Source organism: Anabas testudineus, chromosome 17, assembly GCF_900324465.2.
Source record: "Anabas testudineus chromosome 17, fAnaTes1.2, whole genome shotgun sequence".
NCBI classification, from domain to species: domain Eukaryota; kingdom Metazoa; phylum Chordata; class Actinopteri; order Anabantiformes; family Anabantidae; genus Anabas; species Anabas testudineus.
This window is the reverse complement of record NC_046626.1, coordinates 14,623,495-14,644,814: the sequence shown is the minus strand read 5'-3', so window position 1 is coordinate 14,644,814 and position 21,320 is coordinate 14,623,495. Positions and strand designations below refer to the sequence as shown.

The 21,320-nt window shown below is 39.9% G+C and overlaps 5 protein-coding genes and 1 non-coding gene across 10 annotated transcripts; 4 read left to right on the top strand and 2 right to left on the bottom strand.

Annotated features, from left to right (window-relative positions):
* Window positions 1-14: 14 nt before the first annotated feature.
* LOC113171572 (CCN family member 1-like) lies at window positions 15-2,143 on the bottom strand. The gene is made up of 5 exons (XM_026374027.1): window positions 1,993-2,143; window positions 1,665-1,878; window positions 1,245-1,580; window positions 883-1,088; window positions 15-752 (listed from the first exon to the last, which is right to left on the bottom strand). The coding sequence occupies exons 1-5, from the start codon at window positions 2,032-2,034 to the stop codon at window positions 657-659; spliced, it is 894 nt and encodes a 297-aa protein (XP_026229812.1). The 5' UTR covers window positions 2,035-2,143; the 3' UTR covers window positions 15-656.
* Window positions 2,144-5,342: 3,199 nt separating this feature from the next.
* bcl10 (BCL10 immune signaling adaptor) lies at window positions 5,343-8,003 on the top strand. Of its 2 annotated transcripts, none has more exons than XM_026374034.1 (3): window positions 5,343-5,771; window positions 6,247-6,535; window positions 6,644-8,003. In XM_026374034.1, exons 1-3 carry the CDS (start codon window positions 5,721-5,723, stop codon window positions 7,048-7,050), a joined length of 747 nt encoding a protein of 248 aa, XP_026229819.1. In that variant the 5' UTR covers window positions 5,343-5,720; the 3' UTR covers window positions 7,051-8,003. The 2 variants fall into 2 exon arrangements, with proteins under 2 accessions (XP_026229819.1, XP_026229818.1); XM_026374033.2 differs by having other exon boundaries at window positions 5,348-5,771; window positions 6,641-8,003.
* Window positions 8,004-8,083: 80 nt separating this feature from the next.
* Window positions 8,084-12,924, top strand: mcoln3a (mucolipin 3a). 2 transcript variants are annotated; one of them, XM_026373968.1, is made up of 13 exons: window positions 8,084-8,225; window positions 8,703-8,959; window positions 9,069-9,236; window positions 9,369-9,522; window positions 9,796-9,880; window positions 9,950-10,046; window positions 10,194-10,293; window positions 10,469-10,584; window positions 11,125-11,274; window positions 11,488-11,589; window positions 11,687-11,809; window positions 11,928-12,134; window positions 12,260-12,924. In XM_026373968.1, exons 1-13 carry the CDS (start codon window positions 8,099-8,101, stop codon window positions 12,398-12,400), a joined length of 1,827 nt encoding a protein of 608 aa, XP_026229753.1. In that variant the 5' UTR covers window positions 8,084-8,098; the 3' UTR covers window positions 12,401-12,924. The 2 variants fall into 2 exon arrangements, with proteins under 2 accessions (XP_026229753.1, XP_026229754.1); XM_026373969.1 differs by having other exon boundaries at window positions 8,136-8,225; window positions 8,734-8,959.
* Window positions 10,773-10,845, bottom strand: trnaf-gaa. Its single transcript has one exon. It is a non-coding gene; the product is annotated as a tRNA-Phe (tRNA).
* A 366-nt stretch (window positions 12,925-13,290) lies between the features above and the next one.
* On the top strand, window positions 13,291-18,901 carry ssx2ipa (synovial sarcoma, X breakpoint 2 interacting protein a). 3 transcript variants are annotated; one of them, XM_026373973.2, is made up of 14 exons: window positions 13,291-13,378; window positions 14,485-14,634; window positions 14,837-15,003; window positions 15,084-15,293; window positions 15,808-15,918; window positions 16,016-16,151; window positions 16,265-16,340; window positions 16,432-16,612; window positions 16,793-16,940; window positions 17,081-17,217; window positions 17,421-17,594; window positions 17,684-17,801; window positions 17,930-18,083; window positions 18,320-18,901. In XM_026373973.2, the coding sequence occupies exons 2-14, from the start codon at window positions 14,592-14,594 to the stop codon at window positions 18,459-18,461; spliced, it is 1,797 nt and encodes a 598-aa protein (XP_026229758.1). In that variant the 5' UTR covers window positions 13,291-13,378; window positions 14,485-14,591; the 3' UTR covers window positions 18,462-18,901. The 3 variants fall into 3 exon arrangements, with proteins under 3 accessions (XP_026229758.1, XP_026229757.1, XP_026229755.1); XM_026373972.2 differs by having other exon boundaries at window positions 13,307-13,507; XM_026373970.1 differs by lacking the exon at window positions 13,291-13,378 and having other exon boundaries at window positions 14,606-14,721.
* An 87-nt stretch (window positions 18,902-18,988) lies between these two features.
* gng5 (guanine nucleotide binding protein (G protein), gamma 5) lies at window positions 18,989-21,105 on the top strand. Its single transcript, XM_026374051.2, has 3 exons — window positions 18,989-19,143; window positions 20,099-20,241; window positions 20,841-21,105. Exons 1-2 carry the CDS (start codon window positions 19,066-19,068, stop codon window positions 20,222-20,224), a joined length of 204 nt encoding a protein of 67 aa, XP_026229836.1. The 5' UTR covers window positions 18,989-19,065; the 3' UTR covers window positions 20,225-20,241; window positions 20,841-21,105.
* The last annotated feature ends 215 nt before the right edge of the window (window positions 21,106-21,320 follow it).

Here is a 21,320-nt window from a genome sequence, read left to right as displayed (position 1 = left end):
AAAATTATATTTTTACTTTTTGTCCCACTTTAAAAATGCCAAACTGTACTTGGTTTTATTCTGTTTATTTATTAAAAGTGTAATCCTGAAATTCAAAATTCATATTTAGTTCATTGGCCTAATTACAGCCTTCGTTCATACATCAGCATTTGATAGACAAGCAAGTGTAGAAATCACAATGTCAAATGAGTATTATTCGGCAATATTTACTGATAAATCTAATAATACACAAAGTGAAATTTGAAACATGAATCCATATAAATAAGTTACAGTAGTTCAACAGTAACATGGCAGCACTGTGTACTTCCTGTGTAAGCACTGTTTTGTCATGAGTTGTAAAAAAAGTTGTGTGTGAAAAAAAGAAGATAATTTTGGTTTAACTACAAAAAATAAGAATTCTCATAATGTAAAACAGCTTCACAGAGAAGCAAACCCCAAGGCTCCATAGTTATGAAGCAAATATCATGAACAATTCACTGTAGTTCATTAAGTTCCCTCCTGTATCGGTTTGCAACCTCATAGTGCCTCATGTCATGTGTCTGTAAAAGACAGGTGTCTTTTCATTTCTGTCTGAGAAGTTGAGGTCACATTTACAAGACTCAATGATCTTCATCATCGCCTGTTTGATCATTTCTCCTTTTTTGCATGGTCCCACATTACGTGGGCTGGAACGTCTTCAGGCTATGGCAGCCTGAGTAGTGCGGTTTACCTGGATGACTGGCCTTTCCTATGTGCTTACATTTTTGTCCTTTCTGTTAGAAAACATCAAAAGCATGCATTAAACATCACCAGATAGTTCCATACAGGTGCTAACTGTGCAGACCAACATGTCAGCAAATAATAAAAATTCATTTTTAAAATAAAAAAAGGTTTGAACTGTACCTTTAATCTGCTGAAGGTCCTTTGGTTGCATGGACGAACTTCACAGATCTGAGTCTCTATCACCAGTTTGCACCGGTTGTTGTTGTTGGTCTTCCTCATTGACCATCCAGTGCCACAGGTTTTGGAGCAGGGTGACCAGGCGGAGGTCTGTGGCACACACCTAACTCTGCTGGCAACCATGTGACCCACTGCATGACTTCTGAAAGCTGTACAGTGGAAAAAGCAACAATAATAATAATTTTTTTTTTTATTATTATTTTAAACCCCATGTCTGTTACTACATTTGTAGTTGAATGTGAATCTTTGTCTTTTTAGACTATTATTATTTTTCACTAGTAAAGCCACTGAGTAAAACCGCTCACCTGGTAAAGACTTTGCTTTTCCTCTCCTCACAGGGATAAAATCATTCTCACTGGAGTCATCTTCAGACGCTCTGTCTCTGCTGTGCTTCTTTACCTCCGAGCTTTTTGACTTTGTTTCCTCGGGGCAGATGACCTGTTCACAGCACTGTCCTCGTACCTTCACTCGCTGGGGTTTGGCACAACCCAGTCTAGGCAGCAAGAGCTCGTGTGGGCACAGCGAGACGCATCCAACAGCACCATCCATGCATGTGCACTGGTGTTTGCAGTTTGGACGGAAGATTTCACCATTCTGGTAGATCTTATTGTTGTACTCGCATGTTCTCCCATCTAATTTAGCTGTTTTAGGGAAACAGTAGTGAGGTGACATGTACAGAGAGTTCATCAAGAAAAGAGACCACAGCAGATATTAAGTCATTGTACCTCGACAGATTCCCTTAGCAGAACCAAATCCACTTCCAAAGTTGCACTCCAGTCCCTTTGTGTGGTCACATGGCTGTGTCTTGCTGCAGTCTTCAAAGAGCTGCTGAGCACAAACTTTACAGCATCCACACCCGTCCAGAATAAGACTGACTCCTGCTGCACATCTGGGCACTTCAGGAGGACAGTGGCAGTCTTTGGAACACGAGGATGACACCTGAGTCACAGAATCATAACATTTTTAATCAAACAAGCTTCCATGCTTTCAAAAGCGGTCATATTACAACAGCTACAAAAGCTACTTATGAATCAGCTCTGATTATTTTCTCACCGGTGTGGCGAAGATGATCACAAAGACAAATACTTTCCACATCTTCGGAGTTTGAATCAACCTTCTCTGAGGGAATAATCTCCTCCAGCCCTGGCAGTAAATAGATGAGAGCTTGCTCTGCGTCTTTTGGAGTTGTCATGTCCTTTTATACTCTCCGAGCAGAACTGACGTATGCATGAGCTGAAGAGGTGTCCTGATACTATGAGAGGAATGCTCCTCTGTGCGTCCTCCCATAAGCCCATAAGAAGCCCGGCACCCCCGCCCCTTGCCTCACAATCCAAGTGAGCCGAGAACCACCCTGTTCAACCCTCACTCTTCCAGGACTTAACCTACCAATACAATTGTCATTTTCATTTTTACAAACAAGTTGCATAACATCAAACTTTTCAACCCTGAATAAAACTAATTCAACAGGTAAACTAGGACCTGGCTTGATGTGGGATGCCTGATAAGACGTCCAGAGATGTTGCATTTAATTGCATCCAGCATAATTTAATCAGAATCTGTGGAATTAATGGGCGACTGCAGGAATGTGTTTTTGGTTGCTCTATAATGGAGATCTATTAATCTATTAATAATAGATCTCCATGATCTATTATTTATGCAGTTATTCCACCTGTTGTTTCACTAACGTATCCTGTACTTCAGAATACCAATATGAATGAAGTAATAGTAATAATGTAAAGAAACTTTTGAAGAAGTATTGTATTATGTATGTTTTTAAAAGATTAAGACTTCACTTGGTTGAATAAAGGACACAATGGTCTGACATATAGATGACATAATGTACAGTTATGTAAAAGACAAAAGCCCCATAAGAGATTTAACATCAGGGCACCACAAGTTCTGACATAAATATTGTAGAGAAGCTACATATTTCTATGACCAACTGGATTTCCATCTGAGGTGAAACAGTGTTTAGACTGTTGCATGTTGTGTGTGATCTGTATTTATATTTTATAGCCTTGGTGGTGATAAACGTCACAGATGAAATTCCCATCAGTCACCTACAATTTTAGGGTGTGGTTGGATTTGTTTGACTTCAGTAAATGGAGACAAGGTCCTCCCGATATGTTTGAACCACAAGAATCTTTGGTTCGGTGTGAATAAAAGTGTCCAAAGACAAAAGTAGAGAGAAAAAAGAAAACTTGAACAATGCCTGCAGCAACATTCCTTTAAGGATGAACACTGCCGGTTTCTTTGAAAGAGCTGCCAGGATAAAAAGCATCCTCCTCCACCACATCAAAGAACAATGAGATTTAAAAATGCCTTTCTCCTCATTATACTGTACCGTGTGAGAACAAGAGCCTGAGCACAGCAGTCTGGTACAAACTCCTTACCTAACTGAGGTTATAAGGGCCAGTTTGAGTCGATGCCAGCTCAGGCAGATGAAGTGCAAACAAGCACGAGCTTGGTGCATTCACCAGTTTTTAGGGAACCATGTTGGGTAAGAGGAACCTCGCATATGTAACAGGCAGCTCGAGGAAAGGATTACAGTTGCACGTTAAACGGACATTTTCTATTTCTAACAACGCCAGAACTCCATCTGACAGAGCAGCAGGTGTCAAATCTGTGTGATGATAATTCGTTATAATAAAGATTAAAACACTATGTACTGGCAAATAGTGCCATATCCGACCAATATAAATTTGGTTTCAATTAAACTGAACAGAAATGTCTTTTTTATTAGATGCCAATGTAAGATTTACCCGATTTTCCGGTTCATTTTTAAAAGCTGCTGTTTTGCCAGTGAATAATAATTTGTTTCCAGTCTTTAAGGTAAGATAAGGTAAATACTTTTGGATGCAGTGTTGTACCTGACACAATCGTGACAGTGGTATCAATCGTCCTGTCCTACTCTTTCCTACTCTGTGGATGGCTGTCTGAGAACTGAAAGGAAAGAAAAACCTCCCGAGTGCAAAACACCTGTGGGTCTGAGACAAGCTTGTTTATTGGAGAGCAGGTCACACTCTGTACCGCAGACTGGGATGTCTATGGGGGCCGCCTGCACAGATATGAACGCCAATCCAGTTGATTGCATCATCACATCTATTAATGACTGCCTTTCTTTGAGTCCTGCTTCCCGGCAGAGGTCAATCACAAGTCAGTACACCGAGTTCATCTGAATCTCTCACAGCTGATGCAGCAAAGTTTCCAGGCGGCTGCACTCTGCTGTTTTACATGAAGAATGAGAATCATCGTGAGGCTTTTCTACAACTAAGTGGGCACCGTTTGTCAGTTTCTGTGCAAGGTTTCACCCCTTAACACAACATTTAAAGGCTGTTTTTGTGTTGCAGTCTTGCTCCAGTAACGACTGGGATTTGACAGCAGCCTCACAGTCACTGGAGCTCGTCTCTCCACTCTATTTGAAATCATTATCATTCAGGGAGGTTACGTAAGGCCTTGTGTCTGGTTAGCAGTGGTGTAGCTCTCTGGGGATGGGGTTTTCCTGCTAAACTCTGTTGTAGAACATGATAAAAACAAGTCTACAATCTCCCTGAGGACCGACTAATAGAGTAGCTCATATTTTGTGCCATATCACAAGGAAGTGAGGATTCTGATATTCTTGAATTTACTCTTTCATTTTGCAATATAAAGTTTAATGAAGTGTTATTTTGGTTCTTCTGATGCACTGCTTAGTCATGTGTAGAGCCACTACAGACACATTTAGTTTTCCCTCTTTCTATTTAAAGTCTACTAATGCATATCATACATTTATAAAATAAAACACAATTACAAACTAACCTAGTGGCAGCCATTGTTTATAGACTCTGCACATTAAACTGTGTGTGGTTAGGGTCCTTTGTCAGTTTTCAGATATCTAGGAGTTTTTATCAGTTACATTAGAGATAATTTACATTGAATTATAAAATAAAATACATTTGAATGAAGATTTGTCTGGACACAGATGTAAGAGCCTCGCTTCTAAGTCGGGAATAGTGGTATGGTTTTAGTTGTACTCAATAAGTTTTTTTTTGTGTCATTATTTTAGCCACATCATATGAGTTAATACTTTTGACTTAGATGAAGATCAGATAATGTTTTATGACAAATTAATGTTTCGTTGGGATCAACTGGGGCAAACTAGCTGCAGTCGAATGATGCTCCATCTCTAAACAGTGAAATGCTGGTTATACAGCCAACAGATGCATTAATATTATCAATCTACTGTTATTTAAGAATGTGGCATTTACTTTTAATGCTTTCATTATATTATATAATATTATATTATATAATATGACTCTGTTCAGTCTTGAGTCGCACCTGTGTGCTGTCTGCGAGCTCCAGCAGCGCCCCCCACTGGATGTGCTCAGAATTGCAATTCACCTGTGTTAGAAATTGTATAAACGGGTTCGTGTGGAGAAAGTTTGATGCAGTTTTTTATTCCATCCTGTCATGATATTTTAAACCAGCATCAGCTTGGATAGTTTTTCACTAATATCTACACGATTAGCTGTAACTGTGAAACCGACGACGCGGCTGTTTCGCGTCGACGTCAAACTTCGACACAATCCGGAAGTCCGGGGATTTTCCTTTCGCTTGTTGAAAGCCAAAGCTTGAATGGACAGTGGATACGCCACCTTTTACCGACAAACCATGAAGAACCGCATCTGTTAAAGCTTCCAGCCGATCCATTGATGTCGTTTTTATTCATCATCAGCTGATTACTAACTTATTCTAAGTCGTCGTTTGTCAGCACCTGGGTTTTCACGTTGCTGCTGAGTGGGATGGATGTGCCTCAGCTCACTGAAGATGAAATGGCAGAGATTAAAAAAGACGTGAGTATGATCATTCACACTTATCTGGTTTCCAAACCAGTAACCGATAAGACAAGTGAGTGTGTGTGGAAATGACAGATTTATTACACTGCTGTCAGTTTATTTGTACCTTGGGTTTAAAAGGCCTGTTGAAGGAGGAAATAACCCTACCACACCCTCTCTGTGCCCAAATAAACACACTGTCCTCTATGAAATTCGATAACAACACATTGTTGGTGTTTATTTAGCTATTTGGATCCTCAGTAGCCACTTCCTGATAACAGGCTGCTCCTGAGGTGCACTTTATAGGAAATACACTCACAAGTGTGTCCAGAAGTTGAAACTAGGACAGAAAAACTACCACAGACAACAGACACAGCTGATCACAGACACAGCTGATCACAGACACAGCTGATCACAGACCACCTGCTCTGGACCTGCTGTAGTTTCTTGTTCAGGGCCTCGACAGCTCACTTGCTCCTCTTCTTTTTCCCAGGTGCTGACCAGACTGCGGCACTACCTCTGTGACAAGATCCGCGCCGAACGCCACCTCGACTACCTGCGCTCTCGCAGGATCCTGACCCGGGACGATGCGGAGGAAATCGGCTGTAGGACCACACAGACAAAGAGGACAGCTATGCTGCTGGACATCCTGGCTGAGAACCCCCGCGGCCTGGACGCCTTGATTGACTCCATACGGGAGTTGCGCGCGCAAAACTTTATCATTACCAAGATCACAGATGAGGTGCAAAAGGCCAAAAATGAGAAGATGGAGTCCCTCCGAGGTTTGAAGGCCAACGCACAAACACACTTTGTGTATTTGAAACGTATTACATGTAATTTGTGCTATAATTCAAATCTTTCTGTTTTCTTCTGTCACCACTCCACAGCAGGTGCTTCCAGTTGCTCATCTGAGAGCCACCTCAGCAGTCCCAGCACAACTAGCGACCTCCTGTCTACCTTTTCAAACAACTCCACTTTGCTGTTCCACCCGGACGGAGAACGAAGTCCTTCAACTTCAGACATGTCGAGCTCACTTAATATGCCGTCGTTGCAGAAAGGTGGAGACTCGCCTTCTATCACTGGCGCTAGCATCACCGAAACGTCCTCCACAACTTCCGCCAGCCTCCCGAGACCCGGAGACCCAGGAGCTCCTCCGCTGCCGGATGAGGTGATGGTTGAATCCCCCTCCAACATAGATGCGGCGGCACAGGGATGCACCAGCAGTGGAGGCGACCCAAACTTCCAGCCCTTGCGGTCACGGTCGCTCACCCCAACATCACATAGGAGCATTTTTTAACTCATCCCACATGTCAAAGGGACAGTTCTCATGCAGTTAAAGGGACACAATCAAACTATATGTTGCTTATATGTTGCTCTTGCCTTTAATTAGGCAGTGGGATATACTACAACTTTGTAAACCATGCATTAGACACAGTAAAGGGACATATTGTCACTGGGTCTGAGTGTCATTTGAAGGATTTTGATAACGGTTCCAATTAGTACATTTTAGTTTTGGTGTGACAATCCACATGTTATTGTGTTTCAAAATAAGCAAGTGTGCAAAAACTGTGCTTGAATAAAAGAGAGAAGAAACTGGCAAAATTATTATTTAAATCAGAAAGTGTTTGATCCAAATACAAGTCGATGAAGTTCACATCTGCACATGCATTTAATGCAAACTTGCAGTAGTAGTAGTTTCTGATACTCATTCTTTAAACAGAGTTTCAGTTCCCAGTCTGGGATGTCGAGAAGAAAATGTGACTCATCCTCCGACTCCACTTTCCTACGCTTCTTCTTTTAACAAAGATGTGATTTCCTCATAGACTTTACACTGATAAAACGTGGCAGCTACAGTTGCACTGGAACGATTAGTTGAGCAAATATACAGCATGTCTGCCTGTCATGAGGCAGTCTGATCTTTTAAGATGCTGCCTTTGAGCAGACTGGCGATGCTCTGAATAATGTTTTCTACTTCTTCCTGTGTTGGATTAAGTCTTTTAGAAGTTGCTTCACATCACTACAGAACTGATGAATCCCAGTACATGTTGTGAAAGGCACACCATGTCCACTTACTATCCATTGGTCATGTACCTTACTGTATCTGTTGCATACTGAAGGTTTTCCTTGAATAGTCCATGTTTTTTAACTCATTGGTGACTGTGTGGTTGTTTAGAAATAGTTAATGTAGTGTAAATGTTGCAACCCGACTCTTGATATCTTTTATGAATAAATACAATATTACCAGACGAAGAAAGATTAAAATTATTGTTTAAAGGCTGCAGAAGTGTGTGCTGAGACGCTTTAACTAGGTGCTGCTTGCTTTGGAAAAACTGGAAAAGCTTCATATGACGCAGAGGAATGACAGTCATTGTGGTGAAGGCTGGTTTAGTGAGCCACATCACAGACGGCAGAAAAAGTCTTCAGTTACTCGAGTGGCTTGCTGGGTGTCAGATGCACTGCAGGTGTTATCAGGTAATTCATTTATCATTATCATGCATATTGTGCACTATGCATATATGTATAGAGAGAGGGAGAGAGAGCTAGAGGTTGTAAAACAATATTGTTTTTAAGTTTTATGTGAGCTGTTACATTGAACAAGAAGTGATTTGTTTAATCTCTAGTTCTAATCTGCACATTTGCTGCGTCACTTATGCTCAACATTTCAAACCACTCCACAACAACGAGCTTTGGATGAGCTACAACAGTTGACTGATGCAGAAACGCACCTTTTAGGTTTTTTTCCAGGTCACTATATCTTATTTTTGTGAAATTAGTTTGTAATTTGAGATGTTAGGACAGAAGATAGAAAGATATCAGTGGGCGAATGCAGGAGAGAGTGTGATAAACATCAGAATGACTGGAATGACTGAACTTGCCCTTCTAACACAAGATGTATCAGAGCTTTGACAAAAACTGTGAAGACAAACGCGAACAAAACTGCCTCCACAGAGACTAAATCGTGTTCTGCTCTGCACTTCAGTATAATGGATGACTCTGAACTTCTAGTGAGTTCTGAGGAGAGGAGGATAAAAGGCAACTGTAAATGTAGTCACGGCACTCACGGCGTGGAGTCGAAGGTGGTGGACAACTTCAGGCGGAGGCTCAAGTACTTCTTCATGAACCCCTGTGAGAAATACAGAGCCAGAGGTCGCAAACCATGGAAGCTGATGTTACAAATATTAAAAATCGCCATCATCACAGTCCAGGTAGCACAGAGACATTTGGTTAGAACTGAATTTTCATTAAGTGTGAATATGCACAGATGGGAGATAACCAGTTGTTTCATATGTATGTTTTTCCTCCTCTTCTGATCAGTTAGTGTCTTTTGGCTTGAGCAACGAAATGATGGTCACCTTCAAAGATGAAAATCTGATGACATTCAGGCATCTGTTTCTCAAAGGATACAAAGATCAGCAGCTGAGAAACTATGCGCTTTACACAAAAGCAGATGTGTACGATCATATCCACTACATTATCAACAGGGTACTGAAGCTGCAGATTACTGTAATGACAACAGGGTACCGTTCTGTCACATGTAGACCTCATAGCATTGCTTTATTATTTAACTGCATGTGAAAATGTGTTTTACTCTTCTTCATATGTTCCATATTTCAGTACATTCATCTCCAGAACCTGACCATAGGTAATCTTGCGTATGAGAGGGCCGATGGAGGGGTCGCTCCTCTGTCACTTTGTCAGGAGTTTTACAGAAACAGCAGCATCGATCCTGAAAACGAAACCTTTGACATTGATCCGCATGTTGAAAAAGGTATTAAAGCACAAAATGAAGACACAGAACTATAAAACTATATTCATTTGTCATGGATTGAGTGTGGAGTTAAATGCATATTTCTGTGATATATTTTTGGAAGCTGAGTCACAGCAACAATGGACAATAATCATAATGTGGATTTACTTGTGACTCAATGGAAAGAGGAAGCTCATAGTGTCCAGGATAGTCTACTGTAGTCGAATGAATGAATGCTGAATGATGAGGCTATGAAATGAAGTCTAACAGCTTTTGATTGTTTCCTCCCTGCAGATTGTTTTTCTATTTACCCACTTCAGCCGCTTCACAACAACACGCTCTTGTCCACACATGCCAACTTCTCTTTGGACTTCAAAAGGTGACTAAACTGAAAATACCAGTTTCAAGCTCTGGCGATAAGAGTGCTAATAAACGTTTGTCTGTCCAGGCTGCTATCAGTAAACATCTACCTTACCCTGAAAACCATCAATCTCCAGACTGTGCGGCACCATGAGCTACCAGATTGTTATGACTTCCACATAATGGTTGGTGACAGTGCCACACCTTGATCTGAGCCTCTACTAAACAGCAGCATAGAAATGCATGAAGTAATAGTACCATCACACTTGACATGCTAAGAAACGAGCCTGTGCTGTGTCTGCAACCAACTTTTTTCATGTGCTTTCACGCAGATTGGGTTCGACAACCGTGCCCATAGTGGAATGATAAAAGTTCATGTTGACAATGCAGTTAAAATCTATGAATGCAGAGACTGGAACGTGGAAGGCAACTGTGAGTTTTACCCAAACTCAGCTGATGCTCAATGATGTCAACACAGTCACTCATATGTGTAATGTCTTGCCACAACCAGCAGAGGGCACAGAGGCACTGTTCTTTAATCCTTATAAATAGAAAACAGAAGTGATAATGTGACAACTAACCTGCAATCTGTGGCTCTCACCACTAGCTGGAGAGAATGACAACATGCTGCTGTTGTTGTTTGATTCTGGGGTCATCCTCGCCTGTTTCATCTCGCTCATCCTCTGCACACGATCTGTCATCAATGGCGTCAAACTCCAGTTTGTAAGTTGCAGTAACAGCACAGAGTTACAGCAGTGGGGTGTAATTAATAAAGTAAATAAACAATAATAATAACTAATATCATAATAATAAAAGTAATAATGCGGTAAATATGTCGGCGCTACTGTGTAGGTTTCAGTATCATGTCCAGGGAGCTTCTTATAAAAATAAAAACACATATTCCCATTCGCTGCCGAAACCCGGGATCGAACCAGGGACCTTTAGATCTTCAGTCTAACGCTCTCCCAACTGAGCTATTTCGGCGCGTCTGAGTGCGCATCATAGGTATTGAACCTGCGACCTGGCATCGTTGACATTACGTTGTTGAACCATAAACTTATTGAATTATATTTCCAGGTCAGGACATTGTGCGTTCACACATGCGGCACACAACTGGAAGTTGACATGGATTTATATAATATCAAAAATCAATCAGTAAAAAAGTAAAGTACAAACAAGCACACATGCTGCTGTCTAACTTGTTTTGTGTGTGTGTGTGTGTGTGTGTGTGTGTTTTGCACTATGTTGATTTCTCTCTCACAGGAGTTTCACATATTCTTCCACACTTACTACAATAAAACAGTGTCTTGGTCAGACCGCATGGAGTTTGTAAATGGCTGGTATATCCTCATCATTGTCAGTGACACGTTGACCATCGCTGGGTCAGCGCTCAAAATTGGAATCCAAACAAAGGTTTTGGTTTTATTATCATATATTTATATGATGTCGTATTTTTCACTGGAATAATGTTGGGATGAGAATAAATGGAAAGCTATGACAGAGATTAAATGATTTAATGCTTGAGATTAGTAAAAGGTATTATGATTGCATCAAAAATTAACTGGTCAACACTCAGTATTTAGAAATCTATTTAAAAAAATATTAGTCTCTTCTTTCATTTTGTAGTTCCTGACAAACTATGACGTCTGTAGTATTTTGCTGGGAACAGCCACCATGCTCGTCTGGGTCGGTGTGATTCGCTACCTTGGTTTCTTCAAGAAATACAATGTAAGAACTAACTGCTTTTTGTTTGTGTATAAAGTATCAACCACCCTGCTGAAAGCTGAAAAAGCAAAGGGACTAAAAACCTTAATTCTCTTTCCAGATTTTAATATTAACCCTGAGGGCAGCGTTCCCAAACGTGATCCGATTTTGCTGTTGTGCAGCCATGATCTACCTTGGATACTGCTTCTGTGGTTGGATTGTGCTTGGGCCGTATCATGACAAAGTATGTAAATTATCATCATAATATATCAAGTGTCACTGTGGCCGAATTATTTCAATATGTCTTTACATAATCTCTTCTGTGTACTCATCTATCACTAAAATATAATTTTTTTTTCCAGTTCCGAACACTAGATAAGGTGACAGAGTGCCTTTTCTCTCTCATCAATGGCGACGACATGTACGCAACCTTCCTAAAGATGAGAGACAAGAGCTACTTGGTGTGGCTCTTCAGCAGACTCTATCTCTACTCCTATATCTCCCTCTTCATCTACATGGTGCTCAGCTTGTTCATCGCTCTCATCACTGACACCTACGAGACCATCAAGGTCAGTCTGAGTCACACACTGTGAAATATTTTTAGCTCTTGCTGAAGAGAGATGTTTTAAGTTTACATGTTTTATTTATAAGTGCATCTTATAGCTTGTACAACTGTGAAATTATTATTTTCCAGCATCACCAGTCAGATAAGCTGCCAGTGTCTCAGCTTCAGGCTTTCATGGGAGAGTGCAGTGACCAGCCTGAGTCTGGAAGATACCAGTCTGATGAGGAGCCATCGTCTTGCTGCCTCTCTTCATGCTGCTGCTTTCGGTGAAGTGAGGATATATAGAATGTGCATTTGCCAAATGTTGTCAAAGAACTGATTTCGTATGCAGGGAAAGAACAAATGTAAGAGGAAGTACCTCTTGACTGCAATTACAACATAACTGCATGTTTATCTGAGGGCTTCATTGACTGTGTGTGAGGAGAAGTCACTGAACTGTAAACTTCAGCTCACCTAGAGTGTACAAATACATGGTCATCCTTTTTAGTATTTTATTGTATGTGTGTCATGTGTGGTAAATTTTCTGTATCTGAATAAAGTGATATGATTGGTTTTACGGTTTCACACTGTACTCTGCACTGTTATGAATAGTCAAGTTGATTGTGACTGACATTCTGATATTATTACCAAACACACCATAGTAGTCTATAATGTACTATATTTAGCATACCACGCTCTTGTAATAACCAGTAATAAATATGTCATTAATCAAAATAGTTTTGTTAACAATATGTGTCAAGCAAAAGTACTCTGCAGAATGGGTTTTAAAGGCTGGTTGCTCCTTAGACAGAAAAGTGAAACACTTGTACAGTCTGCAACAATGTACAGTCTAATATTGTATTTATTTTATAAAAAGATATCATACGTTTTGTATGTAGACCTACAGCATCATCAGCAGTAAAGGTGCTACAGCTCTGTGAAAGTAGTAGAGAATAGCTCAAAATTGTAGTTGAGTAAATGCCACTTGACATTTCCTACCTCAAATGCATGGAAATATTTTTCACATAGACATAGGACCAACATAATGAGGTGTAATCTTACTGCATCGTGACACCTGACAGCATTTCGGATTTGCACAGCCAATGGACGACGCCGACACTGGTTGCCTAGCAACACCGCCTCCAATAACAGCGCCGTTTGGTTCTCAGCCAGCGGAGGACGGGGCTTCAAAAAAAAAGAAACACACACAATCAGCTGCTGCTTACTGAGCTGTCGGGGTACGGCTCCACCGTACTCACCTGAAAATAGGTGAGGCTTCTGCTGAGCTCCACGCGGCATTTAATGGCGTTTCCGATGAAGGAACATTTTGTTCATTTTTGCAACAAACCCGAATTTGGCAACTGTCGGACTGAGTTGACCCATTTCACGCCGTAACCCGTGAGTAGGTTTAACTAACTAACTTACTGTTAGCATAGCTGTAACGTTAACCCAGGTTAGCAAACGGTGAGAAGTGGCTGAGCTGACGTTACGAGCTTAACGTTGACACTGTTAGCTAGGGGTGTGTATATTCGTAAATTAGGTTTTAACAACTTAAATAACGTTGACTTAATCGTACAAACCAAGAGTGTTTGACAGTGTTGCGTTTTCTTATCGCAAGCTGGTACATCATTTTCACCATGACGTTTAGTAAAACACGACCCTGAGCAACATTAGCAAACTAACGTTAGCTAGCTAACGTTTATAAATGATTTTTAAAACCTAATAGTAAGGCTGGTCACCTTTTACTAAACCCACTCACGTTAAACCTCGTCCACTAGATTAAGTCAAACCTCTCTTTATCTCCGCTGTAACAGCACTTTGGTGTGTCCGTAGATAAAGTGTGTGTTTGTGTGTGTTTTCATGTTGGTGAGATAACAACATGGTGTGCTAGGTGCTAGCAGACACAGAAGCCCAATAACTAGTGTTTACTCTCCCCACTAACATGGTGCACTCAGACATTTGTGGTTGCATTACTGAAGTTTTTTTCCCCCATCACAATGTTCTTTATAGCTCATGAACACACGTTGGAACATTATAGGTCATATGAATTGTGGGAGTGGTAGGTGGAGATATCTGGTTAAGCTTGTTTCACCAGAGTATCCCAAGATCCTAATATTGTTCCAAGCCATGACCAAAGTAAAGCACATATTCAGTTTCTCTCTAATGGATTCCTTCATTTTATCTTTGTAAATCCTTTAGCCTGAGACTTGGATCATCTTACTATCCTGCAATTTAGATGCCAGCAGCCAATAGGAGGGCTCTCTTAAACCCCAATCTAACCCTTACTGGCCCACATCTGACAGTTAATCCTACGTGGGCGAGGCGGCAGCACAGATTTTGTGTTGCTGGTCTCATGGCTTGATGCTCTATTGCAGGGTTTTGTTCCAGTGGGAGCCTTTGATCCGCAGCCTGACTACTGCTAATCCACCTCTTGGCTGATAACTCATGACCTCACAGCCCCGTGTCCTGATGCATCGGTGATATGGGAGAGTGGTGGACAACGGTGCCAACAGAGACGTCTATGGGTAAATTTCTCTTCTAATGGAGTGTGTCTGTTACTTCACAAATGGAGAAAGGCCCATCGGCTATGCCTTTTTTTGGATCTGGTAGAGGTGACCCACATTTTGGTTCTCATTTTAAAGTAGCAACCTATTTTCCAGCCTCTATTTATAGCTAGAGAAGGTATGTGCCTACAATCATTTGCCTGTTTCTTTTCTCTCTTCTTAGGAAACTATGAGATCTCCAGCATATCACATGTGACAATGTCCCCCTCAAGACAGAACAACCTTGTTTCAATGTATTCCTCTGTGGCTCTTTCTAAAAGCTCCTACAGTGTAATAAGTGCCTTCTGTACAGAGGACAATATTCCTCAGTGCATTTCATACATCAACCAGGTACTCGAAAACGTTGTATATAATTGAGATAACCTTAATAACCTAAGATGATAATGATGTAAGCCCTCTTTTATTCGCAGGAGCTTGCCTCACTAGGGCTCTCTTCTACATGTATTGAGGCCAGCTCACCAGGGGGAGCCAGCTTGAACACAGTGCCAGCTCTAAATGCCATGTATGAGCTGCTACAGATTCAAAGAAGAAATATGTGCACTTTAGAGGAGCTGGAGAGAGAACAATTGAAAAAATCCAGCACCTTGGAACACATTCAAATGAGCAATTCCAGACTGAAGGCATGTATGATTTTATTTAATTTATTTTACTTCTCAGTTCAGTTTTAACAAAAGATTGTCCATTTATTGCTCTTTAAACACAATCGCATAACCACATACTATGCAGAAGGGCTATTTAATTTAAAAATTCAGTTGGGCCAGATTTTGAAACTAAGAAATTTAGCTGGGACCAGACAATTTTAGCAGTCAGGAAGCAGCAGGCAATGACAAAGATAAAGTTGCAGTAATAATCTGACCACTAGAGGGCACCTTTGTCTGTTTTCTTTAGATTCTTGCATATAGCAAATGTAAACTAAAAGAGAAGGAAACCATAATACAGAAACCACACAACACTGGGCGTAGTCACATTTTTAGTTTCATTGTTAGAAATTAAAAAATGGCACATTGGTTTGCCGTGATGTGTGGCTGTTACTGTTGGTGTGTTTACAGTCTATGTTACTAAATCCTCATATCTTAGGTAGTATTTGCTTAGGCATCCATCCTTTAGCTTTAACCCTGAACTGTTTCCTTCCAGGATCAGTTGGAGCTGTCCATAAGGGAGAAGTCGGGTCTACATGAAACAGAACGGCAACTACAACTCAAAATCAAGACTTTGCAGAACTGCTTGAAAACTGAAAAAGATGAGGTACAATATCCCTTAACGCTGTAATTATAAACGGTTATGTTTAAATGTATATGAGAATACAAGAAACGTAAACTGTCTGGTTCAATCATTCTGGCAGGTTCAGAAGCTCCAGAGTATCATTGCCAGCCGTGCCAGTCAGTACAGCCATGATGCCAAGAGGAAAGAGAGAGAAGCTGCAAAGCTCAAGGAACGTCTCAGCCAGCTACTGGTTGATAGAAAGGATAAGAAACTTGGTAAACATGCTAATGTGTGTATATATACACATGTATACACTTTTTTTGTCCAGTTAATTTCAGAACTATTCAGAAGCTATTTTAACTTTGGTTTTGTATTTCCTTCAAATAAGCTATTGATGTACTGAATTGTTTGGGACGATCAGATGGAAAAAGAAGCCACTGGAAGACTGCTAAAGCAACAGCCAGGTATTTTAAGGCTGTCTTGTCATTTGTTGATCACATAATTTATGGAGAATGTATGAACCATTCACATGTATTTGTAAATTGCCTTTTGCAGCCACGAGGGTGACATGTATAAATCCTTGCTCAGTGACTATGAAACAAGTCAGAAGGCTTTGATGCTGGAGAATGCTGAGCTAAAAAAAGTCCTCCAGCAGATGAAGAAGGAGATCATGCATATCCTGAGCTCACGCCAGTCCTTCACTAAGGGGGCAATTGCTGACGACAGCCAAGAGCAGGTATTGTTTATCATTTTGTGTGACGAGTTGAGATTTGAAGATTGATTGCCCACTAATGCTGTTCAAGGCCCTGGCTTTCTAACCACATTGATCGGTCATTACGTTTAAACCTCACTTCTTAGCATGTTATAAAACAAAGATTCTTGCATGTTGACAATTTCCTGTTTGTTTCTGCTTCAGGCTGATTCAGATGGGGAGGAGAAGGTGGGTGACTCCAGCAGGGAAACGTTAGATCAGTCCTGTGAGCATGCTAAGGAACAGCTCACCAACAGCATCCGCCAGCAGTGGAGAAAACTGAGGAACCACATGGAGAAATTAGACAATCAAGGTACACAGTATTGTTACAAACCTTGAACCTTTTTTCTTTCGATAAACTTGTTGGGGAATTGTGAAGCTGTTCCCGTTAGCGTTTACAGACATCTGTTGGATCTGGAAGGATAATTTTTTTTTTTTTTTTTTTTTGTCAAGCATCTCAAGTGCAGAATCAGTTGGACTCCAACACAGAGGTGATACCAAGGGAGACTCATGAGGATGAAATGGAGAGGATGAGGCGTGAAGTTCAGCAGTGCAAAGAGTTTATTCACACACAACAGCAGCTCCTCCAGGTCAGTTTGTTAATAAGACCAGAGATGGCTAGTAGCTCTGTGAAGATTACATGGTTCCTTAACAGAGTTTTATATGAATGTATGGCATAAGAGGATTTTTATAAAGGAGATGATATAAATTAGCCTTGGTCTCTTCCTACACAGTCTTACGAGTTAATTCTAAAGAGAAATTTTATCTAAACAAACTGTTTCTGCCTGAGCAGCAACAACTAAATACATCATTTGACGATGAGACTGCAGCTCTTCTTAATGACTGCTACACATTGGAGGAGAAGGAGCGTCTCAAAGAGGAATGGAGGCTTTTTGAGGAACAAAAGAGAAACTTCGAAAGAGAGCGAAAGAACTTCACAGATGCTGCTATTCGCTTGGGGCGAGAGGTACACTGATGTGATGATGTTTTATTCTGCATATTTTAATTGTGTTATTGTTTTAATTTAAAAAAAAAAAATCTTTTTGTATTCCATAGAAAAAGGCCTTTGAGGAGGACCGTGCTTCTTGGCTCAAGAATCAGTTTTTGAACATGACTCCCTTTACAGACCGTAGGAGATGCTCCTCGTCTGACGGTCAAAGTGCCTTATCAATCAGTGAGTCAGTGTGATTTTTAAAAATAATGTCTGCATCAACACACCCTCAAAAGTGCTTTTGAGGAATGACGATGTACTCACAAACAAGACTTTTTCACTTTATTTTGTTCATGTCTTCTGTATTGCAGGAAGTGAGCCAGAGGCGAGGATGTCATCCACAAAGTCTCAGCTGGCCAAATCATCAACCTATGCTACGTTCTCCACTCCTAAACCTACACAAAGTGCTGCTGTTCCATCTACAACAGAACTGTACCGCACACTCCGACTGATACCAGACAGCAGGTGTTTTTAAGTTACTTTCTTGTCTCTATTACTATTGTTTGTATTTCAATTTTTAATGACGTTTGTATTGCTAGAATTAGTTTTTTTGACTTATTTGTTTAAGATTCCTGTGTAGTATTATTCCTAAGCATGCTAAATAAATGCCATGAATATAGGGTATTATATGTATATCATAAATAAGAACTAGACACTGTTGTAATCATCTGTAAACCACCATTCTATGTTTCCCATTTCAGTTCTTCCAGACATTCAAATCGAGGACGCTGGCAGGAGCCCAGCACTATAGAAGATGGAGATACACTGAAGTCAAAAAACAGAGTTCGATGTGGAGACTTGAGTATTTTCTCTCTGGGAGAAGATGAGAACAGCCTCGCTTAATGAACCTCCAGTGCCTTTTGTTTTTTTTAAATACACCAATCCATAGCAGATTATTGCTGATACACACTGAATTTTCTTTTTGCTGTGTTGCTTTGTAGTGACATGGAAGATGATTCACCAAAGCTAATCGGACAAAGCACTTTAATGAATCTGCCATTGTACATTAGATTTTGTTGTTTTGTTTTTTACTAATAATTTAGCACTGACAATTCAGATCTTAAGCTATATACATAATATAAGTTATCTACCAAGTAGTGATTTAAACATGTTGGAGATAATAAGCTGTGTTAATCATATTGAATGTTTAGGTTGTTAGTTTAAAGTTGTTTACATATTCTATCTGTGTAAATGTTTTAATAGAACTATATATAAATTGACTTTAGATTGATAATGATCTGCTCTGCAGCCGTAACTGAACAATAAAGAGCATTTTTTTTAAATTAACTTTTTATTTTTTAATTTAATTGATCGCCCACTGCTGAGTTCAGTGGAAGTTGCGGTCACATGTGTGAACGACCGGAACCCGGATGTCATCTTTGCTTTTGTCTTAGCATCCAGCCCCGAACTCCACCCTCCGCTCGGCGTGTAGAAAAACAAATCGAAAATGTCCTCCTCAAATCTCGTAGCCATGAAGAAAATCGTACAGCAGCTTCGTTTCGAGGCGAGCATAAACAGAGTGAAGGTAACGTGTGGGGTTATTGTGTTTTGTTTTGTGCTAAATAACGAGGAGAAATCTCCGTTACTTTAATCCGCTAGCTGATGCCTGTAGCTAGCGTTAGCTATGCTAAGTTAGCCGGAGTCAGTAAGTGTAGCAGGGCGTTGTTTAGGCAGAGGGGAAGTCTGATACATCGTTGAAATAAGTCGCCCAGTGTTTAAAAAAAAAAAAAAAAGAAGGTAAAAAATGCCTAGATCTCAAACTAGTACAATCTAGTGCCTGTCTGTAGTTGACGACCCGGATTATATTCTAACTCTTGCTTTAGCTACTTTACAATCAACATGATTGCTAACGCTAACTTCTGTACAAAGGCAAATGCTATTTTAGCCACATAATTTGAGGTTACAAACATCACCTCACCAATAAATGCATGTTTTTGGTAACAATTTACTAATAAAAGTTTCAAAGACTTTTAAAATCAGACTTTTACTGACAGTAAAGTTAGTAAAAGATTAGATGAGAACTCAAGTCAGCTAAACCACATTAACCAATTAAAAATAAAGCTAAATGACACTTATAAATGTTTGTTATTAACTAGTTTCTCTTTAAAGATGATAATAGATTAGCAAAACAGTTGTTTCATTTTGCCTCAGTTGACTAATGGACTAGTCATTTCAGCTCTAAGACCATAATTTTCTGTTCCTTCATATTTGTAGTCTGTTGTGGATAAAGATTTAATATTTAAAGCCTTTCAGTATTGCATCATTTTAATCAGGCAATTACATAGGGTTTGGACATGTACAAGGGATTGGTGACTTTCCAACTTAACAAAAGAAGTAATCGTTTCCAAATCCTTTCTGAAAAAAGGCCAAGAATTAGTTTGTAATGTTCCCTCAAAGCCAAAGATAACCAGTTACCACTGGGTGAATGGTACTTGTTTTAACTAGTAAACTCTTTGTGATTCCTTGTCTTTTGTCTCCAGGTCTCCCAGGCAGCTGCAGATCTTCAACAGTTCTGCATCCAGAATGCCCTGCACGACCCTCTGCTTACCGGTGTGTCCTCCAGCACCAACCCATTCAGGCCGCAGAAAGTCTGCTCCTTCTTATGAAACCACTGTGTTCATTGGTGAGTTGACCATCCTACCGACCCCCACACATACACTGTATATGCAACACAGCCAACTGATGTAATCTCTGAGATGCTTTACGCAAAGGTCTGACTCTGTATCTGTAGAAATACTCAGAATTTTCCGTGAAATGAAGCTGAGTCTGTTTAATAAGATAATTGTAATTTAAAAGTGGATGTTAAATGCAGTTTAATTCACAGCAAATAAGAGTAAAACTGAAACGTCTGCTCTCATAGGAATCTACATGTTAGTTTTTTTTACTAATAATGTAGACATTTACATATAAACTTGTACTCCTTAATCCTGCAGTTATGTGAAGGATATAATACAGTAGAACACAATAAGACTATAAACTAGCATGATTAAGTTATTAGTTGCATTTATCTGTAATGTTTGAGCACAATTGATATGATTTAATTCAGCACATTGCCATGTTTGTTCATAATATAACATAAAATTATATAATTATTTGTTAAATTATACTAAGAAATCAAAATATATATATATATATATATATATATATAAATATATAGCACTTTAACCTATGTGTTGAAACATGTTTATTGAAAAACATAACAGAAGTTGCCATGTTTTGCAGGCCTTCATTTTGATGCTACAGGGAAACGTTGACCTCAACACTGCTCCTCATGCCAAGCCATTATACTGCCACGGGATCTCTCGAGTGTACAACTCATCGTCAGGATGGTGACCATCTATTTTCAGCCACAGTAGAAGAAAGGAGACGGGTTTTATTTTCCACGGCACAGTGTGATTTTTGAGTAAATTATTGTGCCTTTTCTATTGTTCTATTTTAGTCGTCACAGTTTTTTGTATTTAACAAATAAAAACATTCGTAACTACTACGAGGTGTTTGTTTTGGTTTAGTTATTTTGCATGTGAGACAACAGTGAAACCAGCTGACAGTGTGCTGTCAGGTACTCTGAACACACAAAGTGATAAAAGCAGAAGTGAGATACATTTACAAATAGAAGTAACTGACTCAGTTTCTTTTAACTAATTTAAATCTGTTGCTGTTTATGTTTATAAAGCACTAGTCGTGTTAAACAGTTTTAAAAAG

Coding starts and splice junctions, on each gene's coding strand:
- ssx2ipa (XM_026373970.1), top strand. CDS start 14,676: ATGGAGAAAGGCCCATCGGCTATGCCTTTTTTTGGATCTGGTAGAG. Junction 16,613..16,792: donor CTGACGACAGCCAAGAGCAG/GTATTGTTTATC, acceptor TTTCTGCTTCAG/GCTGATTCAGATGGGGAGGA. Junction 16,941..17,080: donor GGAGAAATTAGACAATCAAG/GTACACAGTATT, acceptor TTTTTTGTCAAG/CATCTCAAGTGCAGAATCAG.
- bcl10 (XM_026374033.2), top strand. CDS start 5,721: ATGGATGTGCCTCAGCTCACTGAAGATGAAATGGCAGAGATTAAAAAA. Junction 5,772..6,246: donor TGGCAGAGATTAAAAAAGAC/GTGAGTATGATC, acceptor TCTTTTTCCCAG/GTGCTGACCAGACTGCGGCA. Junction 6,536..6,640: donor GAAGATGGAGTCCCTCCGAG/GTTTGAAGGCCA, acceptor ACCACTCCACAG/CAGGTGCTTCCAGTTGCTCA.
- LOC113171572 (XM_026374027.1), bottom strand. CDS start 2,034: ATGTGGAAAGTATTTGTCTTTGTGATCATCTTCGCCACACCG. Junction 1,581..1,664: donor TGCTAAGGGAATCTGTCGAG/GTACAATGACTT, acceptor TCCCTAAAACAG/CTAAATTAGATGGGAGAACA. Junction 1,089..1,244: donor AAAAGCAAAGTCTTTACCAG/GTGAGCGGTTTT, acceptor TCCACTGTACAG/CTTTCAGAAGTCATGCAGTG.
- mcoln3a (XM_026373968.1), top strand. CDS start 8,099: ATGACGCAGAGGAATGACAGTCATTGTGGTGAAGGCTGGTTTAGTGAG. Junction 9,881..9,949: donor TTCTCTTTGGACTTCAAAAG/GTGACTAAACTG, acceptor TTGTCTGTCCAG/GCTGCTATCAGTAAACATCT. Junction 10,047..10,193: donor GTTATGACTTCCACATAATG/GTTGGTGACAGT, acceptor GCTTTCACGCAG/ATTGGGTTCGACAACCGTGC.
- gng5 (XM_026374051.2), top strand. CDS start 19,066: ATGTCCTCCTCAAATCTCGTAGCCATGAAGAAAATCGTACAGCAGCTT. Junction 19,144..20,098: donor CGAGCATAAACAGAGTGAAG/GTAACGTGTGGG, acceptor TTTTGTCTCCAG/GTCTCCCAGGCAGCTGCAGA.